Raw genomic sequence first — 18,136 nt, forward strand, 5'->3', positions numbered from 1 at the left:
CTAAATAAGAAATAATATTCAAAGCTATTTTTAAACTTTATTTAAAATAAATAGGTATTTTTATTACAATAGTTTAGAAAGATTCATAATCTGTACATATTGTACATTTACTTAGCCTATTATAAAATAGTGAATGAAAACGTGAATTAAAATAAATTATGATGGAATGTAAAAAATAGATAAGTATTACATAACTATCTAAAAGCAAAATACTCATTACTCATTTCATTAAATTATTTCACGATCTAATATATCATTTCTATTGAGTAAAAACTAAAAGGTACTAAAATACTGCAAGTTTAACGCTAGCTTTCAACTACAAAACACTGACTTAATTTTATCTTATCATCTACAATTCGACAGTAAACTTTGGATTAAGTCTTATGTCGGGAACACTATTGCGTCTTGGCTTCTCATTCAGTAGTTCTTTCATGCAAATGAGCCCCGATGCTTTTGTGTCCAATCTTGAATGATATTTCAATGGATCTGTCGTTGGCAAGTAAGGATATTCACTTAAATACGTCTGTGCATTCTTAATTCGATTTTCTTTTGCGAACTCGCTTAGCTGCGACATAGATATTTCATATGAACTCAAAGCTGCATCCGTAACATTTTCCATAGATCTAAAAGCTTCTAGAACTGCCTTCTTATGTGGAATTCCTCGCAAACTGCCCTTTCTGCTTAGTTTCCCTTCCACCACGTCGTTGAATAGATCATCAACATGAAATTTCTCCGATATTTTTACTAATTTCGCTTCATCTTCACTTTTTTGCATTTGCTTCCATATCTTTGAAATTTCTGAAGAAGGCATGGAGTACGATTTCTTGATTCCCCTCTTCGGAGACTTGTTTTTTGAACCTTCGCTTACAAGAGATTCGTTTGATCGCTCCAAAAGCAGTTCTTCACACTCATTAATTTTCTTAGAAGCTTTCGATACAGGCTCTACACGAAGTTCCTCTAACGATTGAAAATACTGCTTAGCCAGTTTGAATCTTGATTTGTAATCAGTAGGATGGGTCTCTCTTTCGGGTGATGATTCGACAGGATCTGGACTGTTACTTATTATTTCCAACTCAATGTCTGATAAAGTAACTAACGTTTTGTTTTTGTTTATACGCAGATTTTGACTAGGTTCACTGACAGTTTCATCTTTTATACCATCTAACGAATCCATACTGATGCCTATATCTTGACTGTCCATGGATTTGTTCAGCCAACGTTTACGCCTGGGTGGTGGTTTCGGAGTTTTACAATTTGAATTAGTTTCTTCTTTTTTTAAATCATCGATAGAGTCTTCCATTTTTAGGGCGACGCTAAAAGTATTTTCATCTCCTGAAAATATACATAAGTAACATGTTTAATTTACCATAATCATTATTCTAAGGATAATAGGCTTTTATATCACTAAAAAAACAATGCAAGACAACGTTAGGTTTAAAAATAATGTACACCTTATCTCATTTAATCCTGTACCTCCTGTGGGTTGACTGGCAGAAAATGCTTTTAGCAAGTCCCTTTGTACGCTTATTTTTATATTTTTGCATTAAATAATTAAATAATAAAACCCTTACCTGATTTCATACTCTTATTTCCAATACGTCCCGATCCTATTGATCTCGTTCTTAATAACTTCTTGATTTGCCTTGTTTCAGCTTTGACACTTTCTGAGACTGTTTCATACATACTGATATAATTTTTTACATTTATCTTCGGCAACTCTTCATATGACTTATGTCTATCAAAGTCCTCGGCTTCAGCTGAAACATTTGACTTACTCCTGCTGAATAGATCCATCTCTGATTTACTCACAGATGATTTACGCAGTGTATGTATATTATGGAATCTTTCTTGCTTTCCAGACTGTTTAGTTATATCTATGACTGTTTTTAGAACTTCAGATTCTGGTTTGTTTTGCGGAGTAAGCTGTAAAACTTGGTTAGCCACAGATGACGTTTCGTCGAAACTTTTGTTGAAAGAGTCGTTTTTTATTCTAAACCTCTTTTTCTTTAATACATTGTCATCTTTTGTCGGGGATGATTGTATGATACTCAGCTCTTCATCAGAAAAACATGGCTGAACAGGCAGTAATCCTGTTTCGCTTATGTGTGTAACTGAAGTTTCGGTTAATGATATGGACATTTGATTTTGCAACTTAGGACTATCAGAAATGTTATGCATTGAATGACTAATACTCTTTTTCCGTGGCAAATCTTCGACATTTGATATAGTATGAAATAAAGATATGCGACTGGAAACGATACCTTTCTCTAGATGAGCACCGCTTTCCTTATTCAAAGTATCTTTTGCGGTGCCTTCCTTTCCTAAAAAAGAATCAATTTTGTTCAATATTTGTTTTCTCGATGTACCAAAAAATCGCTTGGGACTCGTTTCAAAAGCCTTAAAAACTTCTTCTGGCAGTTCTTGTTTTACTGGCAGTATCGGTGTTTTATTTCCACTATCTTTTTTATTTTTATTATGATCAGCGATTTCTATCTCAGTTTCGCTGCGTTCAGGAGGTGTTGGTGATGGGGATTCGCTACTGTAGTCAGTTAGTCTAGACACATTGGTGACAAAATTACCTTGGTTGACATCCCTTTCAGCTTCAAGTTTCTCATTCCAAAAATTCTTCCACTTTTCTACCAGTTTAGGGTCCGCTTGTTGTTCCTCAAAACTTTGTTTGAATTTTTGTTCATCATTCAAATGTCTGCTAGTAATCAGTTTAGTTTCGTTTGAAACCAAAAATTGTTTCACCATTTGTTTCCCTCTGCGTTTGGATAAAGAATCATTGTGACGTAGATTTTTAGATATCAGACGCTTGCGCTTCGGTTCTTCTGCTTTAATTTCTTCAATCTGGCGAATCTTCTCATCCCAGTATTTCTTTTTTTCTAAAACAAGGTTTGCCTGTATGGTTTCTCCAAATTCAGTTTGGGTTTTTATTTGAATCACAGTACTTTCACAATGTTCATGGTCGGATTCTTGTGGAAGGCTATGACTTGCTGAACCAGATTCAGTGACATTTGTCTGAACCTCAGAAATCGCTCCTTCTTTATTATTATTCGCTGGTCTTATCACATCTGCCGTACAATCAGATGCTGAGTCGACCCTTATATCTTTATCATCTATCGGATATTCTAGTTCCGAACTCTGTCCGATTTTGTCATCATAGGTTATTGTAAGAGAACTTTGCTCTGAATTTGACGTATATTCTTGAAAAATATCATTGAGTTCAGCAAATGCCACCGTTACTGGATCAGTAGAGTCACTAGTTTTAAGTTGATGCTTTCCAGTTACTGAGACGGTCCCGTCACTTTCTTCTATTATTGGAGTGAATATTGGCCTTTTGCTTTCAAATTTTAAAGCTTTCAAATCTTCATTTACTTTTGGTGCATCGGTGGTAAGCTCAACACATGTTGTCCATAATTCAAATTCTGCTGGTCCCATATTTAGTAATTCGTCCCGTTTTAATGAAGCACCATCACTAAGAGAAAACTTTGATTTACTAGATGTTTCATTATCATTATTGTTATTATCTGGTGAAGTCATATTTTCGTCGATACTTACATATGCAGAGTCCCACATGTCTCTCTTAGGTGTTTCTATATCCATTTTATAATTATACACTTCAATTTCGCATTGATTAAAATTGTTTTCGTTATCTGCTAATACAATGTCTTCATTTATTTCTTTGATCGATTCTAAACTATGGAATGTGGACGATATAGCTGCATTTAAATCCACTTTGTTATGTACGGGCGTAGAAAAAACCGAAGGTGATATTTCTTCAGGTTTGTCAGTTTCATTATTGTTTTCAAATGTATAAAAATCAGTACTGTCTGATGTTATCAGTAGAGAATCCATATGCTTAGGGGAAGCAGCCCTTATGATTGGTGGTAAAGAGACAGGTGCACCAATTTTGAAATCGGCTGCTAATGGACGGGCTTCTATATTTTCATCATCAGGCGATTCTGGTGACTGCGAGTGTTGATGAACAAATAGTGGATTAATGAATTCATTATTTTGAAATATTTCTTCTTGTAATTTATAAATTCTTGGATCTACGTATAAATCATCAGCTCTGTCTGTAACTTCACCAGTTATTATTTTAAGTACGGGTGTTTTTGGCCGTTCAATCATATCTTGTTCCATAAATGGGTTTGTACATGGAGATATGGACTCGTTGTCTTCGTCTATTATAATTTGTATTGGTATATCATTTAAATCATCGATTTCAGCAAAAGGCTGATCGCTTTCTTCTTCCATAAACTGTGAACCAATTACCTGTTCTGTAATATAACTTTGTTCATACAGATGTTGCATAAAAGGATTATTTGGTGAAGTTTTCTCGGTATAGGCAATCGCCCCTTCATTAAACGATGAGTCAAGGGACCCTGACTTATTGTTCCGCAATGAAGGTTTTTCGTGAGTTTGTTTTGATATATCTGTGAATAGTTTAATATTGTTCTTCACATTCGACGAGGATGGCAAGTTGGCCTCATGATCATAAGCATCATGTTTAGAAAAAGTCAAATAAGACTCGTTAAATGTAGAGTTGACTACATCTGGAATGCCACATCGACTATGCGGTCGTATGACAAGTCCTTCATCATTTCCATCAATATTTGTTTGTGACATCTTTTTAACGGCTTTAAATGCCACGCAAACTTTGTTCATAGATATTATTTTTGAAACGATTTTTATAAACCTCATGTTTCTTGCAAAATATGTCTTTGTCTCGGACTTATTACTCAAATCAGATTTTTGTATTTTCTTTTCATTGTCTTTGGTCGCCATCAATAAGTTAGCATCATCATCAGATATTCTTTCCAATACTCCATCTTCTTTTAATAACATTTTTTCGGTTACAAAGTCAACAATTCTTAGAACCGCTTTTCTGTCCGTTTTAACATCAACTATATCTATTTCTTCACCATCTTCGAGACAGAAGCTTTCTCTCTCTAAAATGCCCAATATATTATGTGAAGCTGTCACGTGGAATGGTGAACCCACAATACTAAGTCCTCTACTTACTATTGAAATTTCGTACTTTCCCTCATGGCTAACTGTATAGCCGACTTTTATACTATCATCTCTCGTTTCAATTTCGACCTCTATATCGTACTTGGTCTTAGGAATATGGTAGGTCTTTTTCATATCGTTACGCCCATAGGACCTGAGATAGGCAGCCCCGTGTGTTATAGGCAGCACGTTCTTGGTAAGGTTTGCTTTCGTCTGAAGATTAAGAAGCTTCTGCCTGATCATTTGCGCTCTTCCCAAAACAGGAGGAGCTACTGCCATACCGTACGTGTCTTTTGGTCCTCTTATCAAGATTGTGATCTCTCCCGGTTCCAAGGACTGTTGGGCAGTTGGATAGACCTTGAAGTACATTTTGCTGTTGACTTGTGCGGCCGTGAGACCGGAGCCCCGAGCCGCGTAGTCGAACGTAAACTGATGGGTTTCTGTAGGAGATGTACTTTGAGAATTCGGCTTGGATACAGGAGGGGGAAGTTTCCCCAAAGCCTCCCGTATCCTGTCCAGATATTGAGCCAACTTCCATTCTTGATGTTTACTCAGACAATTGCTCGCTTCCAACTCTTCATTCGTAAACACCTGGAAAATTAAACAGTGATATTATTGTGCGTGTCGCGGACATATAAGATAATCAGATCCAATTGTTAGCTAAGAGTCACGTTTATGTCTCGTGGCTTTATGATTAAAATCATCTTTGGTGCAAATTATAATTAGTCTCGGCTGCGACTGTAGCCTTGCGTGATGAATGGCGGACGATGTCGTTCGATCTGCATTTGTTTCACTGAAGGTAGTCACATTTCCACGCTTACTTGATTGTTCTTCTTTATCATTCATCAAATCTAAGTTGTCCTAGCCGGTTTGGGAGGTAATGCATTGAAATGGGATGGGTGGAAAATTACAGTACTTTTATAGACCACTTAAAAAAAAATTATCCAAGGTCAAATTGGAACCTGAACTACTGAAGTAAACTAAAGATATAACTCGCGCGGGTACCATTAAACCTTTAAAACAGGCAGACAAAGGTTCAGTCAGCTAAAAAACTCACCGGATCAACGCCAAGGTAATGATCAGCGATCGTCTGCGCATGCTTCAAGCTGAGTCTGTTGGGCGGGTGACCGGCGCAGGCGCCCGGTACCGCTGCGTCTAACACGCCACAGAGGATCCACCCGTGGCGCCACACTGTGTCCAGGTGTTCCACACGAACTGCCCCCGACTCCGCCAGCCATTTCAGAACGGACGCCTTTTGCTCGTCGCTCGAGTATGCCACTGGAAGCGGGGAAAGGAGGTGTGAGTTGTGGTAAAGGGATTTTTGTGATGAGGGTCACGGCAGTCGCGTATTATGGGGTCATCAGTCAATTCATGCCCGCAAGTAGATGATTGCCGGCTGCTGATGACGAAGTAGGGTGTTGTGGTGAGCCAAAATGTTCCTATTTAACTACTACAGGACTGTAAGACAACGGCAATGGTGAATTATAACACTAAATTATTATTATTTTGATTGGATATAAGATGTTGAACTGATTTTACTCAAGCATTTGAAGCATAGGGTATGCTTCGAGTACAATATAGATTATGGATATGCTAATACCTAAGGTTTTTTAAAAATGGAAGTTGAGTGTGAAGTAATAACACACTTTTACGATTTTCTATTTTACAGGCCAGAAGTACCTACTTAGGTGTTTTCCGATAACGCATGTAACTTAGCACATAATCTTATCTTTTTAGCGCACCGTCTAGGTATGATCTGGACAAACATAACATGATCTCATATTTGTGATTTTTATCATTTCGTACTGGTACTTAGATCATAGGTAGTTTTATTTATGTACCCAAAATATTTACTTTGCAAATATACTTTTACTAACATCCAGATTTAGCTAGCTTAAAATATAAGCCCGCATAATCCACGGAACTCGGTTAATTAGTCAGATTATTTGATTTCTTTATCAGATCGCCTGAATAATTAAACTACATTCTCTATGGTTTGGTAGTAGCATTATAATAATAGATATATAATATAGTATACGTATATTAGTGACGACCGAATGGCGTAGTGGTTAGTGACCCTGACTACTAAGCCGATGGTCCTGGGTTCGATTCCCGGCTGGGGCAGATATTTATTTAAATACAGATATTTGTTCTCGGGTCTTGGATGTGCCCGTAAAATGGCAATAGGTCCGCCCCCTATTACATTGGGACTAACATAACACTCTGGCGAAAAGTGGGTGCAGCATTGCACCTCTGCCTACCCCGCAAGGGAGTACATTAGTACAAGGCGTGAGTGCGTGTGTGTGCGTGTGTGTGTATATTAAGTATATCAAACAGCTAATTCACCACTTTCGGTCGTAAGCGCTGTCGCTAACTTATGTAGATTCTAGTATTCTATATTGGCTATGATATCCTTGTAGGTAGGTATATATGTTTTTGTATTTTATTATGTATTTATACAGGGTACAAAAATATTATCGCATAATATAGATAATATAAGTTACACACACACCACATATTTTAAAAGTTCCATCCAAAGATTTTTACAAATGGGCAAACTAATTATTTACTGCAGTGATTTACTCATCAAAAAGAAGGCGTTTGAAGTTGAAAGATTACCTCAAACTAGGCACTTACATGACCGTACAGCTGAGTCGATATGCCTCAGTATCCTGAACAGCAGGCTCTGTTCTCCCCAGAACAACGTGAGTAGAGTGGCCGGCGCCAGGTAGCGAAGGGTATTGAGGATGGCGTGGACGGCAGCCGACCACATGCCTCTCCCTGCCCCCTCGCCCTCTGGGTACTCGGGGATAGAAAATAGCCCTGGAACAAGATAAGATAAAAATATACAGGTTGTGCATACAAACATAAACAGTTTCACAAACATGGAAAATAAATAGTACTACTAGTAGAGTACTATTTATTTTCTATTTAGTTTTGTAGTACTAGTAGTAAAAAAGTAATCTCTAGTAGGTATATTTTCACACGAGCTTCGTATCGCCTTACAACGTTGTCCTGTGGGAATTCCGGGATGAAAAGTAGCCTATGCGTTAAGCTTACCTACTAGGTATCTACATGAAAAATTTGATAAAAACATGCAGTGTAAAATAGGACCAAATGAATACGTTGATTCACGGAATGTTTGAGTTGTATTAATCATTCGTTATTTTATAATTGTGCATAGGGCTGATAATAATGTTGGTAAGACGTTATTGTTGAGCCCTCTGATCTATGATCATGCGGTAATTAATTTGTAAGAGGTTTTCCTCATCCAGGGGCAAGGACATTTAGAACTATAGATTTAAAGATGAGGATGGATAGTTTAGTAACTTATAGGTATATCTGGATATAGGCTTGACAGCAGCCTATGTCCCTCAGTTGATGCTTGTTGTTGTACCTTTTGTTTAAATACACTATTATGATTATAATTTATATACTTAAAGCGATTACCTAAAAGTCATTATCTACCTATCATAACATACACTCACGGGCAATGAAAACTTTCCACTGAGAAAAACACCTAATTACTTCTAAACGGAAAAGGCTAGCTTAATGACGTCTTCTGCAACATTGAAGTACATTTAACAGAGCATCAGGACATTATAACTAAACACGCTAATATTTTGTTACAATTTTAAATTAAATCTTTGAAAAAATTGGGGTCGTTTGGTGTCGGCATTTTGTGAGTGGAACTTTTTCAATGCCCGGGAGTGTAATACAGCTATGCAAGTATTTTTAATACCCGAATCTTTTAAATAGGTACTTTATTTAACATGACCGTGAAAAACTATGAACCATTGTCTTAAATAAATACCTACTATCGTGGGAAGGGAATATTTACGGTGATGCGCTATGATTGAAGCACAATAACTCATCAGTATACCTAAAACAAATTAGTGCTCGATGAAAAATTGCTCCATCCATGAAAACATTTGTAGTTCGAAGTTTTTCTTCATTCATTTTGAACTTGATTAGTTCGTGGAACTTTTCAGACGTGTCTACGAATCCATATTATTTAGATACTAGTACGTCTGGGGCGAAGGAACCTGAGGGGTCTCTCTCTAAATTGACAAACGAACGAAGAATTTTCACGCAAACGGCATGCAACAAGTACAACAATACAACTAGGTAGAGCTCTATTAAGCACTCGTTCGACGATGTAGAGACTGACCCCCCCCCCCTGCCCTGTGTTGTCTCGGGTCGCATGGTCAATGTGAGAGCAGTCAGGTTTGCACCTCCCTAATTTCTAAGTAGATACAGTATGTATATCTAGAATTATATAAAGTATGAAAATTAAAAGCATACGAACCAATATGTCTTGGGTAGTGCCTCGATAGGACATCTTTCTCGTACAATTCTCTGATGTCGGTAGACGTATCCGACATCTTTTTATTTGGTTCACACAATAGTTTAGTTTACATCACAAATGCTACTAGGAAATATAAAAAAAATAAAACACACGTGTGTTTCGTAAAGTAAAAGGTTACATTTGGTCGTTATAATTTAGTGTTTTTAGCGTGTTGTTAAACCGGGACCTAAAAAAATTTTCAAGGTAGGTAAATACCTAAGTACCTATGTGTTTTTCAGATTACTTAGAGAACTAAGTATAATTTTCATATCGGAAGGTAGGTATACTAAATAAAAAAAAATCAAAATTACGTTCCTGTAAATTTATTTAGTGTGACAAAAAAAGATTCTTTCTCCTTAATCGTGGCGATCCATGTTAGAGCAGAATTACCTTCCTAGAACCTAAGGGCCCCCAATTAAAACAAAAGAAAATATATTCAGCTACACTGACCACGAATAGGATTAGGCTGTAGGCAGCTCTCAAATAGTCACCATACTCACAATTAAAATATAATCGCTACCATCTTACCGCTTTAAACACAACAGTCGGTTCTAAAATGCCTTATTAAACCAGATAACGTTATCTATGTCGCTGAAGTGAATCAAAATAAATTAATTGAGTCATATTTGCTGATAAGTGTCTGAAATATGCATAGGCTACAGCATGCAAAACTATGGGAAGAGGGTAAAAATGATGGAAAGCCAGCTAGCCGCATAAATTAATTTCAATAATTAATTAATTAATCTTCTAATAATCTTAGGTACTTGAAATTAATGCGTAGGTACCTATACCACAGATATGTTAACAATTTATGTTGTGAGATTTTGTCACGAGTTTTAAAAGCCGATGCATATTTAAGTTTGCTTAAGTATAATGAAACTAATGATGAATTATGGAAACAAATAGCTACATCGTTGTCAGTGTTAATACTAATGCAGTGTGACTTCTGTATAATAAATAGCATGCGACGACACAATCAATCATTCGCCACAGTTATTGCATGGCTGCTCATGCTTACAGGTAAGTACCTACATATACATACTAAATTTAATATGCTGACGACTGTAATCACCGAAGGGGTAGTCAGAGGCTCAGAGGTGACTCGCGAGCGAGCCACCCGCTTTTCGCTGTACATTTGTACTTACGTGATAGGTCGCAAGCCGTATCGACGTTTTTCTACTCATCTACCCCAATGGCCAACAGTTTATACGTCTGACATAACCGGCCACTTCAGCTTTCAGCTGCAAGAGCTATGTCAGCCACTTAACTTTTTTGGCGTGATTCAAACTTAGGTATTGTTGCACCAGTTTATCCGTCGTATTCTATATTTCTCTGCACACTTAAATCATCATCATCATCATTATCAGCCCGTATCTGCCCACTGCTGGGTATAAGCCTCTTCCCTATCACGCCACCTCTTCCGGTCCTGTGCGAGTCTAGTCCAGTGTCTACCGGCCACCTTAACAATGTCATCGGACCATCGGGCCGGCGGTCTGCCTATTCCTCGTTTGCCAGTTCTTGGCCACCACTCTGTGACTGCCCCAGTCCACCTGCCGTCGTCCCTCCTAACCAAGTGTCCTGCCCATCTCCACTTTAATCTTGTGATTCGGCTACCCACGTCATCCACACGAGTTTTACGTCGAATTTCGACATTGGGCACACGATCCACAAGAGAGATGCCGAGCATGGCGCGCTCCATAGCCCTTTGTGCGACTTTTATTTTGTGCATGTTGGCTTTAGTGAGCGTCCATGTTTCGGCTCCGTAAGTGAGGATAGGCAGAACACACTGATTGAACACCTTAGTCTTCAGGCATTGAGGGATTTGGGACTTAAGGACGTCTTCAAGTTTACTGAAGGCAGCCCATCCCAGCTGAATTCGTCTAGCGATCTCCTTTACCTGAGAACTTTGTCCAAAGGATAAACTATGTCCAAGATAGACGTACTCATCCACTGCCTCGATGTGGCAGTTACCTACAATTATGTTAGTAGCACTTAAATAAGAATGAATATTTTATTGAATTTAAAATTCAAACAGGTATTTGACGAGCGTTCCCGGAATAGATGAGGATAAATTAAGTGTATCATTTGATAATGTATAGTCTTGTTAAGCACTTAGTACTTATCTACATACAACACAAATAATTAACACGTTAAAATCACATTTTTAATACCATTGTTAAAATAAACAATGCAATGAGATACGGATGGGATTCGTGGACTTATTTTATTAATTGCATTGTTAATTTGTGTTTGTGTGTGAGAAATGGAGCAATGTTCGGATTAGCAAGGGCAGTAACTTGAAATTCAATGATGGATTAAAACATGATAACACTTAAGTACTTAATTGCATAAAAATATATTAATTTGTATGTCTTTTTAACTTTTTATAAGTAAGTAGTTTAATTTAAGTATTGTCTGTGCCATTGTTTTTAAGAATTATAAAAGAATGTCTCACGATGTTGTCGTTTTCAATTGCCTTGAGTACCTTGCCTAGGTACCTACCTACCTAAATAGAGATTTATGCCTAGTTACACCACAGTCTGTTAGATCATTAACACCCCTGTTACACTGTAATGTCATCAATTATACGTATTTTCTACATATATTAATTTCTTATCAGATGTATCAAAAGTCAACAACTAATCTCTTGTTATGATCTAACAGAGTATGGTGAAACTGGGGCTTAATGTTGTATTATTACTGCCAAGTGCCAACTACTGCTTTTAAACTGGCCGACTAGCACCTACTAAACTAGTCAAGTGTCATCGAGCCTTTGCATAGAATACATTCAAAACGACCACCGTGTGAATCACAAATATCATATCAATATGGCTATTTTCAATGTACCTACTTAGTCTTAATTCCTAAACAAAGTCAAACAGTACCACTAGTTCAGAGTATGCTCTCACTCTCGGTGTTATAACTAGAAATGCTAGAAATCAGGCAATTGAGTTAAAAATATGTGCTAGCAGACATTATTCTTAACTAGACTGCGACTAAATTAAGTTGTTAGGTAGTCGTAAAAATAAATTAAGGAATTATGATTATTTATAATATAATAGGTAATAGAGTTACTATGGTTAGCACAGCGGTTAGTTATAGAGTACTTAGAAATGTTGTACGGAAAGTCCTAGGTTCGAAATCCGGTGAGAAAAGACATTTTGTACTCGGATCTACTTAGGTATTTTGTGATTGTGAGTACTTTTTTTTATCTTGGAGAGGTATATGACTGGTAAAACAGTAGTGTACCTACTTAGTGGACCGTACCATAACAGTCAATATTTGTTGTAGGTACTGACTTGTACCTTGTACTTGTTAGGTCGGTTACCTTTATTTACTCCTTTATATCGTTTATTTATGGCTCTGAGTGGATCTCTTGAGGATTTATTCATATAAAGTCACCGATAAGCTGATATTTTTTCTTACGATAATAGCAGACATAAACTTATATGATTATATTATGAATATATTGAGCTAAACGTATCGAGATCAGCGGAAATCTGCCTGACAATTGGAATTATCCCTACATGTTAATTTTATCTGTAAAATAAATTAATGTAGGTACCCAACTAAGGAACAATGAGCAAAGAAAATGATTTATATACTTAATAATAAACTTCTTACTGTAGCTACATACCTACTGCCCCTTAGTTACCTATAGGTATTTATGAATTCCAAGAATGTATGTAAGTACTAAAATCTAGAATGTTAGAGCATGGTATGCTATATATGGTATGGTATGCTTGGCATAACATGGAGGAGGCCTATACCCTGCAGTGGGTTGACATAGGCTGATGATGATGATGATGATGGTATATATGAACATATATTAACATAAATATGAACATAAATTATCACGCACTTCTGTCAAAACGACCAAATGTAACACAAACACTTTTTCCAGAAATTTTTACATTGTCTTTCACACCTTAACACTTTTTAATAGTAGATAATGTACCTACTACACTTTGTTTACAAACATATTTTTTTTACAATGCGAAACACTTTTTTGTATTATTTACATGTAACGATACACTGTAGCCGGCCGTAGCTAAAGAACACTGATATTAAATTACTAGAATGTGGTATATCATATGAATATCAGATATCTCTGTCAAAGATAAAACGAGGTGGCTAATCTAGTGACCGGCGAACATCTATGCCTAGCTGGTGCAAAACTCCAGTGTGTAAAACAGTAAAACACGACTACTAAAGAATAAGTACATTAGATAATCATATTTTGAAGGTATTGGCATTACAGCTACTGGTAAATCAGAACAACTTTTGATGGTTTGAAAAATATAAAAATGTTTGTTCCTCATACAAACTTTGTTAAGTGGTTACTGTAAGAATTTCAAAAGAGGAAATAAGTTCTTTATAGTCATCAGCTCTCAGCTTACCACTTTTGCAATATTTTGCATATCTTTATCATCATCGGATAATAAAGGCCAAAACCAAGGAGCCCTGCAACAATTCCAGGATTTAACTAAGTACCTATGCTTTCTACCACCTAAACACTACCGGCTATCCAACCAAAGGCTTGGAGAAGTATGAGGGCCTCCCACGCTAAGTTGTCTTTTCTTGGTTTCCTTTCATAAACTCATAGTTCTTCTGTCTATTGATATCAAAGCAATCCTTTATGTTCAATGAAAAAAGGTACACTTCTATTCGTCTTTATTCTTTGTCATTATCTGATGAAAGATTATACCGCACTGTGTACAATTATTTTTTAAATTACTAATGAATGCTTATGGAAATCCTCTCTGGCTATTAAAACGAAAGTGTAACATCATGTTTTTTTTAATAGTCTTCTGAGCACTCTTTTAAGAGCATAACTTGGTGAAATTACGTCAGTAATTTTGGTCCGTTAAACAAAGAGTTATCAAGTCTCTTCCTTTATGCATTGAGTTCAATTTTGAATTGTTTATGTAAGGAGAGCGTTATTCAAGAATGCGTATTGGATCTTATCACTGTATTTGTGATTGTCTGTCAGTAAATGTACTTACGTAAAAATGATAAACATCGTGTTTGAGTATTTCATAATATCATTTTCGATTTTAGCTGAAGGAAGTGGCAATAAAATCCCAATTTAAGTACTTATAAAATATCAATTTGTGTGTAGAATTTAACTGTTGACTTCATTATTAATTCACTACAACACTTTTTATCATTATTTTATACTTTTAAGGGTGTGTAACCCTTCTGAAGGATTGATTTACTTACATAATATTCAACGAGTAGGTATGTAGCATAGATCTATCGGCTAAGCAATAACAATCTATCTTGGCCAAGTTAGTTATAGCTTCCAGTGTAATTATACCTACTGGTGGGTGAATTATAAATCCAATGGCTTTGTAACGATACCTACTAACGATAGCTTTATAATAGCATCCGGCTATCTAGATATAGATTGAGATATTTCAGCCTTACATAATAAATTGGCAAATTCTTGCATGTAAACAAACATATATATAATCTTAGTTTTACTAACTTGTATATCTTAGTTTTACTAACTTGTACTCTTTTTCGAATCTAATAAAGAAAGAAAAGAAAAGAAAGAACATAAGGCCACGACACGACAATTTCATCTTTTTTAAATTTACAAAAGCTATTAAGTAGTATCTACAATTTTAGCCAATAAAATTTAATATTTTACTTCTGTTGTTTCCACATCAACCGTGTTATTAAATTTATTTAACTACTTCATTCATTCAGTCCATTGTCACTTATCCGAATTTTATACTCGTTTGTTGTTTGTTTGTTGTGTATAATATTTAAGCAAAGGGGTTTAGATTTATATACAAACTTTCATCTTGTAATCCTTCATTGAGGATGCATTGGTCGCGTCAAGTTGCGTGTAACGACTATCTATTTTAAAATTCGAACACAATTTTTTGTACAAACAATGACGTTTCATTTCAAATGGACGAACGAATGACCGAGTTAAGTCAACGATTCAACGAATTGAGCTATTAATTATTATTTACTTAGCGTGTAATGATTCTGCTAAGCATCTTCGTTTATGTAACCGTTGTTGTTCTAATCCACTTTTGGCAATAAAAACAATATGAATTATTCGACCTGTAAGCAGTAGAAAATATGAGAAAAATCACTATTTATCATAAGCATTTTAGGTAGGTACATAATCCAACTTATGCAACTATAGGGATATTACATACTTTACATAGACCAACCTGCACACCTTGGTACCTATGATACTGTTGGAATGTGCCATCAATAATGTGAGTGAAGGTTCCCCGTTGACTTTTTTTTTACTAAAAAAAGTTTATCTAGTTTTTTTATAATCTCCACTAATACGTGAGTGCAGATTAGATATTGACACTTTTTCCTGTCTATCTACTTTGAAGAGGTACGGCGCTAGAGGATTTTCTCTGGCCAATCTGATCTGACCCTAATGATCGGTCATGTGCTTAATTAAATGGAAAGTAAGAATTTTGTTCCTTTTTTAAAAATTGCGCTCGTCTTCACTTTATTTCCGAATGGCCGTTAAGTTTGCATGTTTTTTTCTTATTGCCACTAATAGTATTTAGACCGTAGCCGTATATTTGTAGGTATCTATTAAAAAAACTATTTTTTACTGTTGATCTTCAGTTTGACAATTTATACCTATGTACTATGTTAGTAATACTTACATAAACTATGGATATAGATTTGTATATTATGTATTTTTTTACTCCTTACGTCTACGTACCTCCTTCATTATAATTATAAGCGTTACGTTATTATGATAGGAATATTATAATAGCTGTTTCTGTATGTACATAATATATGAATAGTTGGGTACCTAAGTGACTAGGCAAATCATTATTCAGTATGAGTTTTTTAAACTGACAATCATTCTCATCAACAATAAATCAACTGATTTATTCATAATTTACAGATTAGTTACACTTGGCCGGTATAGTACATAGTACCGTATGCTAACTTGATTATTTCCAATCGATATCAATAATGATAGATAAGATAGAATATCACTGATCTAGTATTTTAATTATGTAACATTGCTACAATAGGTATCAACATCTCTTTAATTAAATGAATTCCTGAACAGATCAACATGAAATTGTATTTTTTCTACGTATTTAAGTACACTTTTGTTGCATTGTTTTTGAACAAAAACTGATGAATTTCAGAATGAAATGCGGAATTTAGATTGACTAGGTATGTACAATTGTACAATAACAGTTACCCGTATTACGATTATCTCAAGGAAATCAATAAAGTAGATGAATAAGTAACTTCAGTAGTTACATCTATGTATTTCTATAGAAATACCGATCGTCAATTATTCCGAGTGAGTTCGTTGAACTCTTTTGTATGAAGCTGTCAGTTCCGGGCACAATGCTCATCAATATCGTTTGTAAACAAAAACTTTTTTAAATTATTATGTTTAAATGTTAAGTTTAATGTTACAATTTACAATAAGTTTAATATATATGATACAAACCTTTATAAATACTTTGTAATTACTATTGTGTGTATGTCACACTGTACAGTAGGAATACTTATAGGGATTTGCATTTAACCGAAATAGGGGGACTCAGGGGGTCGAGGTCGGGTACCCGAGTATAAACTGTCTTTAAACAAATATCTGCTTCGGCCGGGGATCGAACCCGGGACCTTCCGCATAGCAGTCGGTGTCACTAACCACTACACCATTCTGTCGTCACTACGTTTCGTGCATAAACCCATTTTAAAACACTTTTGTTTTTCGGTAACGGACCCGAAATGAACTCTTACGTAAAGGTAATAAGTCTAGTGTCCGAGTTACAGTAAGTACATGAGTTGAAGTTATAAAAATATGAATGGCGTGAAATTGTGCGGTTAACTAATTGATCTTATCGGATTGTGCGCATGGTCGCGTCTGTCGCTCAAATATGTTACCGGTAGTAGGTTTTTCAGTATGCACTTGGAAGTAATCAATGAAAGTAATGCAATGACCTATGTGTGGAGGAAAAAAACGTGATTTCGGATCGTAAAAGAACACTCATATATAACTCTAAAACAATACGGAATTTTAAAGTAGGTAAGTAAATATTAGATTCATATGGCGTTTGAACGACTCTAGCATGTCTAAGTAATGATGGTAAGACTCTGAATATTTATTTTCCCTGTAAACTTCGTATGTATGTGTTAAGTAGGTACCTACCTACCAACGTACTAATATTTCAGACGGATGATAACAAGAGCCGTCAACAATATGAAAATGCCCGCGAGAAAAACCCACTAACTATAACCTATTTTAAAATTATCGATTTATTTATCTTTACAAGGCAATAAAGATACAAGTAGATAGAGAGAGTAACACCATTATTGCATAAACCAAACTTACCTTTACACTAGGCGCAGTCCATATTTCCAAACAATCACTTATAACTGTTTCGAAAACTATGCAACACAAACAAACAAAAAATTACAACAGTCTCAAATCTCTTATCAGCGTTGAACGCAACGCAAGCTGCTGCAAATATCGATAAGAAATATTAAACCTTCAAACTCCTTCGGCAGCAAACAAAGTGATTTTGTTCCGAGGAATTAAAAAAGAACAATTTGAAAGGTAAAAAGGCGCGAACAGCGCGGGCGCTCCGGCGGCATCGTTCGACTCAAATGGTGTTTGTCACAGAAGCTATACAACTGTGTGACGTCATAGAAAATGAAATTATGAGCGGAGATTCTGAGGAAGCTCTACTAGGGCGCATTCGTAAGTCTATGGCTCCATGCATAGTTACGTAGAATGTATTGTAAGGACTC

General features: G+C 35.8%; 1 protein-coding gene across 2 annotated transcripts; it reads right to left on the reverse strand.

Moving 5' to 3' along the window:
* Positions 1–17: 17 nt before the first annotated feature.
* LOC105386365 lies at positions 18–17,990 on the reverse strand. Of its 2 annotated transcripts, none has more exons than XM_038119962.2 (5): positions 17,718–17,990; positions 7,654–7,839; positions 6,074–6,294; positions 1,572–5,607; positions 18–1,332 (listed from the first exon to the last, which is right to left on the reverse strand). In XM_038119962.2, the coding sequence occupies exons 2-5, from the start codon at positions 7,787–7,789 to the stop codon at positions 350–352; spliced, it is 5,376 nt and encodes a 1,791-aa protein (XP_037975890.2). In that variant the 5' UTR covers positions 7,790–7,839; positions 17,718–17,990; the 3' UTR covers positions 18–349. The 2 variants fall into 2 exon arrangements, with proteins under 2 accessions (XP_037975890.2, XP_037975889.2); XM_038119961.2 differs by lacking the exon at positions 17,718–17,990 and adding an exon at positions 9,326–9,448.
* Positions 17,991–18,136: the final 146 nt, after the last annotated feature.

The sequence above is a fragment of the Plutella xylostella genome, chromosome 6 (assembly GCF_932276165.1).
Source record: "Plutella xylostella chromosome 6, ilPluXylo3.1, whole genome shotgun sequence".
Taxonomy (NCBI): Eukaryota; Metazoa; Arthropoda; class Insecta; order Lepidoptera; family Plutellidae; genus Plutella; species Plutella xylostella.

What these genes read in the sequence shown, in the direction of transcription:
- LOC105386365 (XM_038119961.2), bottom strand. Translation starts at nt 9,401, where the DNA reads ATGTCGGATACGTCTACCGACATCAGAGAATTGTACGAGAAAGATGTC. An exon ending in ATTACCTTGGCGTTGATCCG is followed by an intron (nt 5,608 to 6,073) that starts GTGAGTTTTTTA and finishes TTAATTTTCCAG; the next exon opens with GTGTTTACGAATGAAGAGTT. An exon ending in AAATAAGAGTATGAAATCAG is followed by an intron (nt 1,333 to 1,571) that starts GTAAGGGTTTTA and finishes GTATATTTTCAG; the next exon opens with GAGATGAAAATACTTTTAGC.